Source organism: Glycine max, chromosome 5, assembly GCF_000004515.6.
Source record: "Glycine max cultivar Williams 82 chromosome 5, Glycine_max_v4.0, whole genome shotgun sequence".
NCBI lineage: Eukaryota > Viridiplantae > Streptophyta > Magnoliopsida > Fabales > Fabaceae > Glycine > Glycine max.
In genome coordinates, this window is record NC_038241.2 from 37,618,846 (window position 1) to 37,634,333 (window position 15,488).

A 15,488-nucleotide genomic window follows, 5' to 3' on the forward strand; every position below is an offset into this window, starting at 1 on the left:
AATTTTCATGTACTTGTGCATATTAAAATGTTCATACTTATGCATATTTAGAACACAAATATTACATGTGAAAGTAATAAAATTTAAATCTACTCTTATTTTAATTTGTACAAATTACTACAATTAATAACAATTATCAAAATTATCAAGAATTTAAAGAAGACTTAATTGTATTTTATATATTTGTAATTTGAATTATGTGTGATTTTAGTTTTTTATAATGTTTTTTAATCAATTAAGTATTTTTATTTTAAAATAAAGTAAATTTAAGGGATGCAAATAGATTACAATTAATCAATAAATTCAATCAATCCAACCCAACTTCATTTCAACAAGTTAGGTTGGATTATTTAGATTGACCCAATTATATTTAAATTGGATGATGGATTTATGAGTTTCAAACTTAACTAACTTGATCAACCGATATATATATATATATATATATATATATATATATATATATATATATATATATATATATATATATATGTTATCCCTGTGTTTTTATATATTTAGTCGTCTTAAGTCTTTCAGTGTATTTTCTTTCTTTAACGTCTCAGACGATTAAAGAATTAGACTCATCGTCGTCGTTTGTGCTCATCTTGATTTCTCACCTTGTTGGGCTCCATCCCTCCTCGTTGGTATGACCCTCTTTCTTTATTTTGTTCCCTTTCTATTCTCCATATTTTTTTTTTCATTTTTCATTTCTTTCACTTTCCACTTTATAACTTATCTTTCAATTTCCATTTTTGTTTCTTTTATTTTCTAATTTTTTCTATGGCAAATTGTCAAGATCTACTATTGTAAAGCCTTTTGATCTCTCATTCTTCTAGGTGCTTACACCTTTTTGGTTTTTCCCTTTATCTCATAATTTCATTTACAATTTATATTTATTTGTCTTTTATTTGGTATATTTAGAAGTTGGAATGATCATAGTGTGGTTTTATGTCAATGGGGGATTATTATTTTAGATTGTTGACAATTTTATTAAACTCAAACCAGATCGACTAATCTAACTAGAAACTGGACATGTGACCGATTTTGTCACCATATCACATTTGCTTCCAAATAGGTGTTGACATTATTGAATCGAATGCGAATCGAATTAAACCGACCAAACAAATTGACTTAAATGAACCATGGAAGAAATAGAAAAAAACCTAAAAATATTGTTGTTGTGGAGAAGGTAGAAAAAAATATTTATTAAGTGACGGCTAGGCATATATGAAACTAGATTAAGAGATTTAGGGTTAAGAAATGTTGAAATGGGCTAAGCTATTTTGTTGGGCTTGTTTAAATTATAATAAAAATACATGAACATATAAATGTAATTTTAAAAAACTATAAAAAACACTTTAGGCAAGGGATGAAAGACAAAATCACATATATAAAATAAGGTGACTAAACCAGCATGTCACAAGCAACATTTAATGTATGTGTTAGACAAGATAAATAATCCCAAACATGTCCCAACTTTTATAGAAAATATCTGCTTTGACTGGGTATGAATATAAGTATTATCCAAAAATTTTAAACGGGAATGAAAAGAAGGATAAGTATCTAATTATCCCTAGTCCGTACATGCCATTGTTATATTTTTTGTCATATATATATATATATATAAAAGATTTTATTGTTATAGCTTTTAAAAATATAAATTAAATAATTTAATAGTTAAATATTTTAAATTATAATAATAAATAATAAACTAAAAATTATGTATTAAACAAAAATATAATTTCATTCTTAATTATTTATCTTTTTTATTCATTATTTTTATAAGTTATTTAAATTAAAATATAATTAATAACTTAATATATAATTTATTTATAAATGCACAAGTATATTAAAATTATAAAATAATGTAACAGGCTACCCACAAGTATCCCCAAACCTGATTAGATCTGACTAGAATGAGAAGAGAGAAGCTAAAAAGGACATTAGAGGAACTGGCCAAAGAGGGGTGGTATGATAAATAATATTAGTGAAACTTTGGCCTTTAACCAAGTCAAATCGAATCGTGTGATGTATGTAGTCGATTTCACCTAGTTGTATAGTTGTATAAGGTGTTATTATTGTTCCTTACTGTAAAATGAAAAAAAAAATCTTTATTGTTACTCATGGTAAATTATAGTTGTACAAAAATGCAAAAAATTTCAGCCAATAATTTCTACCCGCAAATCTTTATTGAAGTAGGATGGTTTTTCTTTGCTTTATGGGGATTTATTTGTCAGATATAATCAACATGGGAAAACTTTTTTAAGTTTATGTTATTTTTAATTTCTCCTTTTACCTTATTTGTTTTGGTTATTAGGAGGATTCCTAACCCCATCTTGTTCTCTGTTCTTATTCTCTCTTACTTTTTTTTTTTTTTTACAATGGTCAATTATAGTTGTGACTTGGATTGTTGATGTGAAATGTGAACTTTGACTAGTTGAATTCTTGAAACTTTTGGTGGAACTACATGCATTAATGCCTTTTAGTTTATATGTATACTTACATTCATTTGATATTTCTGTTGTTTCTATTTCTAGCATGCCACCTTCCTTTAATAAAAGGATAATAAAAAGAACGAGGATCGATTTCAGGTTCCTAATTTATTATATTTTACTTTTGTTATTGTTGTTGTTCTTATCTAAATCACAGCATTCAACATTAGTTAAAGTGAAGCTTTAAGGCTTTGAAGGGGAGTAAGATGAGCGAAAGTGGTAGAAATACGTCTTCATCAGAGTGGAACTTGAGAGACGAACCTGAATTTGCATCTTATGGTAAGGCAATTTGTTTGTGCTTTTTTTTTTTCGAGTTCTGAACTTGATATATGCCACCTAAGGAAGGGCGTCTTCCACTGTAAACAAATTATTTGACTCTTCGAATGACATATTATATGCAACCCAAGTGTCTTCATGAAATTAAATTTGTCATTGAAATTTTGTTACTGGGTTCATGTCATTTTGATCTCTACAACTCAAAATATATAAGAAAATGAAATTATTTTTCAAAAAAAGCTACGATCCAGGAAAAAAATCACTTTATTTTCATAAACTAGACCATAAAACATTTGTATATCAGTCAGGTGCTTTTCTTATTTGAACGCACCTAAGTAATAGCAGTTTGGGTCATCAACAGGAGTTGCCAGTAGCAATAGTTCAAAGTGGTCCAATTTGAAAAGAAATGATGAGTTAAAACCCACAATGGGATTTTCATGCGAGGAACCTGTTTCTGGACGCAAAGGTTCAAATAAGGATGATATTGCGAATACAAATTACGGAGTTTGGGATGCAACAAATGCACAAGACACTGATGGAAGTTACAACATGCAGATCTCTCCTGGGCTTGATGAGGATTATAAAAATAAGTGCAATCAATCCCTAAAAGATGGCTGCAGTAAACTATTCAGGTTTGTTTCTCCACTTACATCAACACTAACCCTTTTTTCGGAAAATTAATGGAAAAATATTATTATTATTATTATTATTTCTTTTTATTTTTTTATTCTTTATATATACATAAATGTTTAATTATTATGTGTGTATATATATAATTAAAGAATAAATAATAATAATATATGTTTCATAATTATATGTTAATTTTTAATTATATTCCTGATTTTTTTAATGAGGCCCTTAAATTTATATTTATTATATATATTAATTTTATTTTCAATTCATTTATGTTTTCATGCTTGTATACATATAGGCACGAACAAGGGAGATCTTGCATGAATTTTTATTATTGAAACATTAAGTCATCTAATGTTTTTAGCTCTTTAGATGATCACATGATAATGTGATGTTTGTCACGAATAATACACTATTTTTTTGCCCAATAGAGTATTAATAGTACTGTGTACTTTTTGGTCTATTATTAGTATTAATATCCTTTATTTGTCTTTTAATAGTAATAGATAAATATATATAATATTTTATATAGATAAGTTATAGAATAGAGTTTATTAGTAATCTGTTTGAGTATTAGTAATCTGTTTGAGTATGTTTGTTGTTAATATATTGTATCCCTCAATCAATGACAAATCAGAATTGTAACATTTATCTCTTTTAGTTATAGAATGATAAGAGTAGAAGTAGAGTAGATTTCTTCACCTATTAATGGTGCTTTCATGGGCCTACTCACCTCTAACACACTCCACCACCTCCCATGGATGTTCCGGTACGGTGTTTAACAACGTTTGAATTTTTTGTTTTATTTTCTTTATCTTGCTGTATTTATGCAACGTTCAATAGCCTTGTATTAAAAAAAAAATAGATTATGGAAAAGTTTAGAGGCTGAAGTTCTTAGGTCCCTTAGATAAACTTAATTGTCGATGTCATGTTCCATCCTTTTATCAAATATTGTACTTTGTCCAATGTTTTTTGTATGTGCTTGTCCTCGGAAGCTTGTTTTTTTTATGGGTAGTTATTAAGTTCAAAGTATGATAACCTTATAAAATTTTAGATCTTTGATATGATTGTGCATTGTATGCATAATATTTTTTCAGAGGAGAGATCCATCAACTTATTTGATGAGTAACTCTTATAATACTTTTTATTTTTTTACTTGTTTGTCTTTCTTTGGAGCAGGAGTAGGAGTCGGAGCCCTCCACGTAGTTTTAGGTGGGATTCAGGTAGGGTTGGAGGATTGACACAACCATATTGTAGAGATTTTGTTGCTGGGAAATGCAGAAGAGGCAACCGATGTCGTTTCCTTCACCATGACGATCAAAATTATGGTAATAGCTGGGAAAATAGACACATATATTCTGCTCCAAATGAAAATAATAACTATTCTCGTACAATTGGAAGATCATATAATAGAACTTGCTTCCATTATGCACAAGGAAGGTGTAAAATGGGAGCATCATGCAAGTATGTGCATCATGACAATTTTGATAGAAGGCGCACAGAGAGTTGTTTAGAGCAGGGTGTTCAACATGGTTCAAACCAGAATAGATTGCATGGTGAATCAACATTTTCAAGTGATATCAAGAAATCCAATTGGGCTGCAAAAAATGATAGTGCCAACGTTCACACTTCCCAGACAGTAGGTGCAGACATTTGGCTTGATAATGAAAAAATGTCTCCTCCTAATTGGATTTATGATGTGAGATCTTCCATCCATATTAACCAAGAGCAAGGGCAGAGTAAGCAACAAGTTGCTCCAGGTAAATTACTTGCTTAATGTTCCTATGATTGAAAAACCATTTAATTTGCTAATGGAAACAAATTTTTGAAAAGGATGGCTCACTACACACATGTGATCTTAGTAATATTTTTTACCTAATACTTAGTAAAAATATTGTTAAATTTTTTTAGCAACTTTTAAAAGATATAGTTAAATATAAATAAATATTATTAAATATGTTTTTGTAAAATTTTAAATGTTATGAAAGGTTTTTAGTAAATTTTTTACTAAATGTTAAGCATAAAAATGTTACTAAAGATCACATAGTAGTAACTATTACATACAAAAAAAAAAAAAGCTATTGATTCAAAAATAATCGTAAATTTTTCTTCCATTATGCCAGGACAAGTATTGCATCAGAATGTTTCTAAAACATTCATCAAGCCAGAGCCTGTTGTTAGATTCCCGAAGCAGCGCGATCCAACATGTAATAGTAGGGAGCAAAAGAATGTTAATGCAACTGGGGGGGTGTCCCTTGCCTATTTTCCAAGTAAAAATATTCCAAAATATATAGTATAATCCCATCATTGTTATTAAGTTAGGACAACATTTTGATGACTCTAGTCTGCCTTTTCAGATAGACAACTTGTGAAGAATGAGCATCCAGTTCAGTTGAAGGGGATTCATACATTTAAATTTTCATTGGTTGAGTTCGTTAAGGAGCTTTTGAATCCAACATGGAAAGATGGTAAAATCACCAAAGAAGATTATAAAGCGATTGTGAAGAAAGTTACTGACAAAGTAATTGATACAGTGCAAGGGGCACATATTCCTCAGACACAAGAGAAAATTGATTGCTATTTATCATCATCAAAATCAAAGCTTAACAAACTTGTACAGGTCAGTGGTGGTTCTCCTACAAATTTCCATCATATGTATGAAGAATTCCAAATCTTGTCTTAGTTGTCTACCATTTTCTAGATGAATATGCATGTAGCTCCAACTGCACAATTTTTTTTTTCTATAACGCTTAATTTGGATGTTGAAAGAGTTGTGGGAAAGTTGTTCATAAATATGAGGTTAAATTTTGAGGAGAGATTTTTATCCGCTCCATGGATTTTACACATGTTACTAAACTTTGTCCTTAAATGTTGGACTAAATAATCAAGTGATTGGATACAAGGATTAGTATGTTTAGTTCACCCCCATACCCTACAGTGGTGCGAATGGGTAATCCTTTTTCTTTAATTATCAAATTGTTTACAACTGATCTCTGAAAGTTTACATATCCATCTTATCTCCAATGTCAAAGTTGTTTCATTTTTTGGGTTCTACTCCCCTATTCACCCAAAAAAAAAAAAAAAGATGTTTTGTTTTACCAGTTATGAATCATGATCTATGTTAGCTTCTGAATCTGCATTTGAATTTGACTCATATTCATTTTCCGACTTGCTTATGATTATTCTCCTTTTGGTTACAGGCATATGTGGAAAAGTTTCAGAAGGCTTAGTGCAAGTAAAGAAATTTGGCTGTGTAATCTGTTGCCTATATTTTATTGTTATTCACTCAATGGAAAACATAATCTGCTGACCTCTCTTTTGGGCCAAGTAGTACTTTCGTTGGTATTGACTGATAAAGACTTGGGCTTATTTGTAACAGCTTGCTTGCGTATTCTGTTTTTATATTGCACAAGTTTTTTTTTATCCCATTTAGATCATATGACAGTAGAATTGCAGAACCTTTGTAGCTCATATACATACAAATAAAGTTGTTTCTTGTTTTCTAGTATTTTCAGGGTAAAATTTTGGGTGCCTAGTTATTAGACATTGGTTTATAACACGAATATCAGGCCAACTGTTATATGGGATCCATCTTTAAGATCTAAATATGTAAAAGGAGGTTTAGCATGTGACTTGAATCAATTACCTGTTGATCCTTTTCATATGACATGATTTTAAAAATAATTCAGTAAAATGACTAAATATTCTTAAAAATGCAAAAAATAATGTCTTTGTTTAAATAATACAATGGTTGTAATAAATGTAAGTAAAACAGTTTTTGGTTAGCAAATTTGTTCGTATTTTTTTCCTTCTGTACATAAATGTTTGTACATAAATTGACTCTCGAGTGTAAGAGAATTTGATTTTGGAGATTAAAAGCTTAATAAAAGGCTAAAACTGAATAAACGCTTCGACGTATAAATTATATGTAAAAAGTCTTTTGTACTTATACTTGTTGGTACAATTGTAGAACTACTAAAACATGCACACTGTACTGACTAAATGATGGACAAATAGGAAGTTTCATGAGATAAAGGAAATTAACATCCATAGTTGGGTTTGCATTGATGAACTTTAAAGAACAAAATATTTTGCTAATTTGAGTTGGGCCAAGTTGAAGCCCAAAATAGATTTAGAACCCCCCACCAGATAATGCATCCACTCCCTTTTTTCTAAGTACAATCCCTTTCCCTATTTTAATTTTGTCATAACTTAAATGACTTTTCTTTTTTCAGACCTTATTCTTTCCCTCACACTGTTGCAAACTCCCTTCCCCGCAATAATATAGATTTTGCATGGAAAATATATATTATTTTTGTTAAGTATTTATTTTGGCTTAAAAAAACACAACAAAATCATGTTTTCGTGTGTGCCCAACACAATAAAATCATAATTATATTACAACCAAAAGCATGGGAGGTGGGGGGATTGGAGAGGGTCACATGTGTCTTTTCATTCCATTTCAAGTAACAATCCAACTACATTTAAAACACACACAAGACCCGCCCTGAGATTGTTGGGGCCCTCGATGAACCAAAAGATATTAAGCCCTCATAATCATTTAATATTGTCCTCTTTAAATTTGTTTTTTACAAAACTCATTAATAATATGTTCATAATATCAACCTTCTTTTAAAACTTTTTTTTTATATAAACAACAAGGCAAAACTATTTAATCTACCCTATGACATAGTAAATTGCAATTAAAATTTTAACATTTTTAATTTCAAGAAACTTCTTTCAGTAAATGCAACAATAACAGAAATAATTAATATTATTTTATAAATTATACATGCTTCAGGAAAGCAATTAAATATCTTCAAACTCAATATTATGAAGCTTGATTTTGATTCTTGTTAAAACTTCTCTGATGAATTTTAATTATTCAAGTAAAATTTTACCATAAAGATCATAAGAAAGAATTAACATCTTTAAGAGAAGTTTTAATGTTTATTATTTTTTATATTCCTAATTTATCCATTTTATTTTTTGCAACTAAACAAAAATAATTCTTTAAGTCCACATTGACATTGTTATATCATAACATTATATACAAGTTTTATTTTAATATTTATATAGACATAATAAAAAAATTGTTTTTTCTCTAAAAATGGGGATTCGAACCCTAATCACTTCCACATACCGTTTCTTCACACTAAAAACATTAAAAATCATAAACAAGTAGCATTTAGTAGTTAATCAGAGTTTTAATCATTTTATTGTCTTTGATTACTTATTCTCTCAAATACCCTTCTTTTTTAAATAAAAAAAAATGATGAATTCGTTGGCCTACTGAGAAGTTGGTTTTATAGTGTAAATGGTTTGATCCTATTCCCCAAGCAATAAGGTTAGGTAATTATGGCAATGTTGCAATATAAAATCCAAGAGATATCAAAATTATAGTAGCTCAATAAGCAAAGTTTTGTTGACATTCTTATGTAACACAGTAACAGAGGAAGGGCTAATCTCTTTGTTGAAGAAAATTGACGTTGAAGGCAAAGAAAATATAAAATTCATATCGAATAGTAAAGAAGAGGAAGAATTTCTTTACGAATACATAAAAGAAGATGAACATCTAGAACACGCGGAGGAAGATGATGATGAAGAAACTTATGAAGAGACAAATTCAATTTAAGTTATAGAGTAAAAAATGTGGTAGCTGTGCGTGTGTCCTATTCTTAATTTTTTTTATGTGCTATTTTGATGTATACCAATGGAAGGTTGTTAATTTTTATGGGGTTGCTTTAATTATTTATATGCATTTCTATTTTTTTTATATACATTAGTTACTAATGGAGTAATTTTTATTTTTATATGTATATAAATAGAGTACTAATGGTACTCTCTAACACTCTTTGTTAAAGATTCTATGATTTGATAAGAAAACTTACCAAAAAAATGATAATTTTTAATAAATTTTAATGAAAGAGAACTAGAAAGTATGAAATTACTAACATTTCTCATATAAATATAGATACAGATTAAACACACAATAAAAACATTAACGTTGAAGGAAGGGAGAGAGAAGAAGAGATAAAAAGAATAATACTTTGTTATTTTTTTGAAAGAGCGTCGTTCTAAATCTTAAAAACCTGTAACTTCCCTACTTAATAATATGTTTAGTTCCACAAATTGGATATAATGTAAAAAATTATTAATTATAGCTTTCAAATCTTAAAAACATGTTATTAAGTATTAACCAGTATATACCTAACCATTTTCACTTTCATTCACACATAATCATCCAAATTCATGAGTCAATTTTTAGTCTTAAGAAAAAATGATTGTAATAATTTTTTAAACACATTCTACTATAATTAAATTAATTTTTTCCAAAATATAAAATTTTATTAATTGCGCTTCTGATTGATGATGTTTAGTCATAATTTATAGTTTTTAATAAATTTAAATCAATAATAAAGAAAAAAGTGTGCTAAATGTGTTAGCTCTCATTCCGAATTTAGGATTGAAAGGCTTCACGCAACCACAAATCATACACATACAAATAAGAAATTAGAATGATTGAAAACCTCAAAGAATATTTTATTTGTCTTATTGATTAACAAATAACAACAATAATGAGTTGGGCCCAGCCGGGTGTCTCTAATTGGAGACCTAATCTAATCATAACTAATTCAATAAATTTGTTTCAAATTCCATCTTAATCAAAATCGAAATTGACTTTCGTTTCTAAACTCTGTCTTTAACTATTCTGTTTCTAAAATCTATTTGGATTTTTATACCAACGATCTACTGATGCACATGCACTTAAAATCGCTTTATTTTGCATATATTTTTAATAAGTAAGGTTGATATTTCATTCCTTGAATTTAATATTTGACCCTATTAATGTATGATCAATGTTTCAAAAATATGAAAAATAGTAAAATATAATAAAAATACGTTCTTTAAAGAGAAAATATGATATAAAAAAAACATTTACACTCACAAAAATGAGAGCTTAATCTTATCAGTGTTCCACTTGTTAAAAAATCAAAAGTGAAAGTTTTTATTGAATGTGTAACATATATGTTAACAATGTATTTTTTTTAGGCATCATCACATTAATATAAAGTATCTAGCAGTTTTGTTGGTGACTAATATTTGTCATAAAATCTGATTGATTATTTTAATTGTGTCTCCCCTCCTAATTATATTTTCTTCATCTACAATGTCTTTCTACCATATAATTTCAAATAAAATAGTTTTATTTATTATTTTTTCCATAATTGTCAATATATAGCAAAATCATTTTATCTATAATAATACATACGAAAATGTTTTTATATGACATTCTTAAGAGTTTTGAGCAACAAATTCATTTGATTTTTTTAAAAGAGAATTCATTTTAAATTATATAATAATTGCAACATACAATTTTTTTTTCAATAAAAATATTTACACATGACATTCTATAGAGCTCTAAGTAATAAATTCATTTGCTTTTTTTTTTTTTAAGAGAATTCATTTTAAATTATATAATAATTGTAATGTAATCTATAATAATACATACCCAAATGTTTTTCAATAGAAACATTTACACATGAATTCTATAGAGCTCTAATCAATAAATTCATTTGTTTTTTTTCTAAAGAGAATTCATTTTAAATTATATAATAATTGTAATGTAATTATAATAACTGATTGCAATCATATTTTTTAACATTATAATTGTAATAATGAAATAATTAACAATCAATTATGATAATTATACATATTATACTTATTAATATTATTACTAAACTAATTGTTTATAATGAATGCAAGTATAATACTTATTAATATTGTTATTTATTATTTTTTTTCTTGGATTAGAGTTCACACAGTTATCCCCCAATTCATTGTAGTTCAAGTAAGTAAAAAAAACATTTTAAATATAAAATAAAAATATTCAATGTAAAATAATCAATCATTTTTAAATACTTAATTTAAATTAATTGGGATTAATATATAATTTTAATTTTAATTAATTAATAACGTTAATATATTTTGATTCAGAATTACTACATATTCAAATTAAGATAAAATATAAACAATTTAGTGAGTGAACATAAATTTAGTTCTTATTTTTATTAGTTATATTTTTTAAGATATAATAATTAATTGGATCCTCAACTGACTATTTATATTGCACAAGAATAATTAATAACTTTAAAATTATTATATTTATGATACAATATTGATATCTAGCACAAAAATATTAATTTTAGTTTATAATTCCTAATTCAAAATTTTGAAATATTTTATATCATTTTTTATAAATGACGTGCGTCACATGAATTTAAGTTTCAATTTAGAAATACATGATTGAAAATTTAATTTATAAATATATATTTTTTTATTATAGCCAACAACTCTAAATTTAGATTGTTTGTAATATTATTTTTCAACAATTATATAAATTACTAACCTACTTAATATATAATTAATTATTATTTCTCTCATTGTATTTTTCTAAAGTCTACCAACAACCATTAATAATTGACAACAATAACTAATAACTAAATGGTTAAAATAAACAAGTAAAAATTATAAATAATTCTTATTAAAAAAATTAAAAAACTATATATTTAAAATTTATTCTATAAAAATATTTTTTTAAAAAAAGGTTTAGCTATGCGTGACACGGATCACAATACTTTGGTATATTAGATAAGGATTGGTAATATATCATAATTAATTTATGAGAATTTGTACAATTCAAAATGATTTGATCTTGCAATCCAATACATTAAAAACGTTGAAGTCATTGTAAAGGATGCTTTTTTTTCTTTTCAATAATGAATTGGTATAGTTAATTTTGTATAGTTTTTACATTTTTATAAAAAAATAAAGTGTTACTCTTTTTCTTTAATTTTCTCGTAAAAATTGTATAGATGAAAAGTATACATATATAATTACTTGTATCAGTTGTATGAGCAATATTTCTTGGGGGGGTTTCCCCGTCCTTACACAAAAAATAGCAATATTTCTATTTTTATTTTGTCTTCTTTCTCTCTAAAGTAAATATTTTGAAAAAAAATTATATATATTAGGCAATATTTGTTCCATATAATTTGAAGGAATAAGCCGTTCTAGATATTGATGGAATTTTTATTTTTATTTTTTTAGAAAGAAAGACTTATTTTCCAAAAAAAAAAAGGGGGGAGCATTTTCGAGTTATTTTTTTAAAAATCTTAATTAAGAACTTGATGACATTATTTTGGCCCTGCCCAAGGAAAAAATTATTGTTTAGCCTTTTTCTTCATCATATATATTATTATTGATTTTCTATTATAACTATAAAAAATATAAGTTCATTGTTCTGCTTTCTCTTTGACAGTTTTACGTTAGTGTAAACATCAATTAAAGAGTTTCGTCCACATATATGCCAAGAGTTTTCGTAAATTCCATTTGTGATGATGGTGGATATTATTCACTGTTTCAATTACTGTGAATGGTAATTTATTTGTCGATGCTAAATTTTGTTCTTTATGTTGACGCCAAGCCTTAGAATGAAGATCATGTGGGGGTTTTGATTGAAGGTTTTCATTCAGCTGCCAATTTAAGGAGAACCATATGTCCCTCCTGTTAACCAAAACTGTTTTATGTTTTGAGTTATGATTTCAACAATATACGTTAAACACTTTCAAATCATGTGTTGAGGTTAAGTTGGAATCTAGCTTATGACCATCATCATTATTTTCTCTAATCCTAAATTCCTATAAACCGAGGCTAAGTTGGAATCATGCCCAAGGCGGATCCAGGTTATTGGGTGGGGGACAATTATCCCACAAGATTGATTTTTTTTTATATGTGTAATTAAAAAATTTGTTCCCATAGAAAAATAAATATTACCCTCATAATAAGATCAATTGTTTTAAAATATATTTAAGAAAATATAAAAAATAAAAAAGAGAATAAATTGATACTAATTTTATTTTTTTATTCCTATAATTTTTATAGTCTTGATGATAAAAAAAATCATAAAATATTTTTAAAATATAAAAATACATAAAAGATAATTGTAATTTATCAAAACATAAATATTTTAATTTTTTTATCATAATATCACCTATTTTATAATAATTGATGATATTATTTTATATGATAATATTATAAACTATTTCTTACTCTAATAATTACATGCGGGCCATAATTCTTCTGTACATCTATGACTTTTGTATATATATATATATATATATATATATATATATATATATATATATATTACGGATGTTACGAGAGAAACAAATATATTGTTTAATACATATGATAATATATAATTTATTATATTTTTAATATTCTTTTAAATTATCCTTTAAATTTATCATTTTTTTCAATTATTCAATATGATAAATTGTAAACAGAATAAAAAGTTAATTTTGTTAAAAAAAATAGTGGTCAAATTAGATATCATCAATTGCGTTAATCAGCATGTGCAACTCATTTAATGAATGATTTTAATTTAAACGAGAATAACAAGCTTCTCTCTTTAGGCATTCCTTTTTGATGAAATCTCTTTAGACATTCTTAAACAAGAATTATACACTTTAATGAAGGATTATTAAATATTTATTTTTCGTTTTTAATCTCAGGTATTTGTAACCTTGCGTCTTTCCTAGATGGCAAATATCATATCCTAAGCGTGGAAAAATAAAGTAGAATATGAATTTGAACCTAATAAAAAAATAAGCTTACAAAAAAAGAAAATTATTTTTACTTGTATACTTTTTAAAAATTTTATTTCTAGTCAGTATAAAACTTAAATATTTCTTAATTCACTTATTTACCTTCAATGTTATTGGATTTGATGTGTATTTAATATTATTTTAAAATATAAATTTGAATCTAATTCAATCTTATCGATAAGAATTATTTTCTATTTATATAGTAGTACTCTTGGATTTATCTCTATTTAATTTTTATCTGTTTAGGAAACTCGTAAGGATCAACCATTACTGGTTACTAGATAATCCATGGCATGGCGGCTGCCAGCTAATCCGAGACTTGATTGTCTTAAGATAATTATAATTAAGCGAACATTTCAAACATGAAACATGTCAATCTATCTGCATCTATGTTTCAAAAGATGTTGAATCATCTTGTCTTGAGAAAAGAGTGTATGATGAGAGTTTTTGGCTTTATATTTATTTATAAATCTAGTTTCAAAAGATGCAATTTGAGGGATCATATCATGCCTCCTCTCTCTCCACATGCTCACAAATATATAAAACATATGTGTGGATCTTCCATTTTTATTTGAGGCGATTATTATTGATGCCTCCTATTATATTGATCATATGTGTGATTCTTCTAGTTTTACTTTGAAAGTGTAAATGGTACCTTCAAGAACAAATGAAAATGATAAATTAATTCAATGTATAGAAATGAATATTCTAAGCATATTAATCAGGTTCGGTAAGAAAATAAAAGAATATTCTAAAATACCTCAATTTTATATAGAGATCCTAAAGTGTAATGTTTATTTTATATAAAGACTAAAATGCAGCGACGTCGATTTCAGATAAGTACTTATAATTTTTTTATTTTAGAAACATGAAAAATATAATTTTAAGTTATATAATTAGAGATGAATAATTAAAATTATAATTTAGTTAATGATCATATATTTACTTAAAATGCCACATATATTTATTTTTAATAATCCTTAGCATAAATAAATTTTTTGTTAGATTTTATTTACTTTTCAGTTAAATTAATGGGAAGGTTAAAACCAAAAAATAATCTTGATGATTTAAATATGTTCTAATTATTTATAATAAGAGAAATGTTTAATAGTACGTACGAAACTGTTTTCGTAAAGTAGGCACGACTGTGTATTTTGTTAATTGAGTGTTTTATATTTTGTTTTAACTTTTAATTATTATTTATCTTAAAACAAGTAATATTGTGACACGTATGTGTTTGGTGGTGAACTCCGCTTATAATACTAATGTTGATTATACAATTGATTATTCTCGTAATTTTTGGAAATCTTACAGCGTGCGTGTGTCAACAAATTAAAGATTAACATTGACAAGGAAGCACAAATCACTATCAGTAATGACTTGTTAATTAATCAATCAATGAGATGTTCCGTACGCTTCT

The 15,488-nt window shown here is 26.5% G+C and overlaps 1 protein-coding gene across 1 annotated transcript; it reads left to right on the forward strand.

Annotated features, from left to right (window-relative positions):
• Window positions 1-1,967: 1,967 nt before the first annotated feature.
• On the forward strand, window positions 1,968-6,856 carry LOC102670057 (uncharacterized). The gene is made up of 6 exons (XM_014775785.3): window positions 1,968-2,768; window positions 3,127-3,397; window positions 4,578-5,158; window positions 5,522-5,668; window positions 5,756-6,018; window positions 6,599-6,856. The coding sequence occupies exons 1-6, from the start codon at window positions 2,696-2,698 to the stop codon at window positions 6,626-6,628; spliced, it is 1,365 nt and encodes a 454-aa protein (XP_014631271.1). The 5' UTR covers window positions 1,968-2,695; the 3' UTR covers window positions 6,629-6,856.
• The last annotated feature ends 8,632 nt before the right edge of the window (window positions 6,857-15,488 follow it).

Excerpts from the sequence above, each read along its gene's own strand:
- LOC102670057 (XM_014775785.3), top strand. The coding sequence starts at position 2,696 with ATGAGCGAAAGTGGTAGAAATACGTCTTCATCAGAGTGGAACTTGAGA. Across the intron at positions 2,769-3,126 it reads ACCTGAATTTGCATCTTATG|GAGTTGCCAGTAGCAATAGT; the intron begins GTAAGGCAATTT and ends GGTCATCAACAG. Across the intron at positions 5,669-5,755 it reads GTCCCTTGCCTATTTTCCAA|ATAGACAACTTGTGAAGAAT; the intron begins GTAAAAATATTC and ends CTGCCTTTTCAG.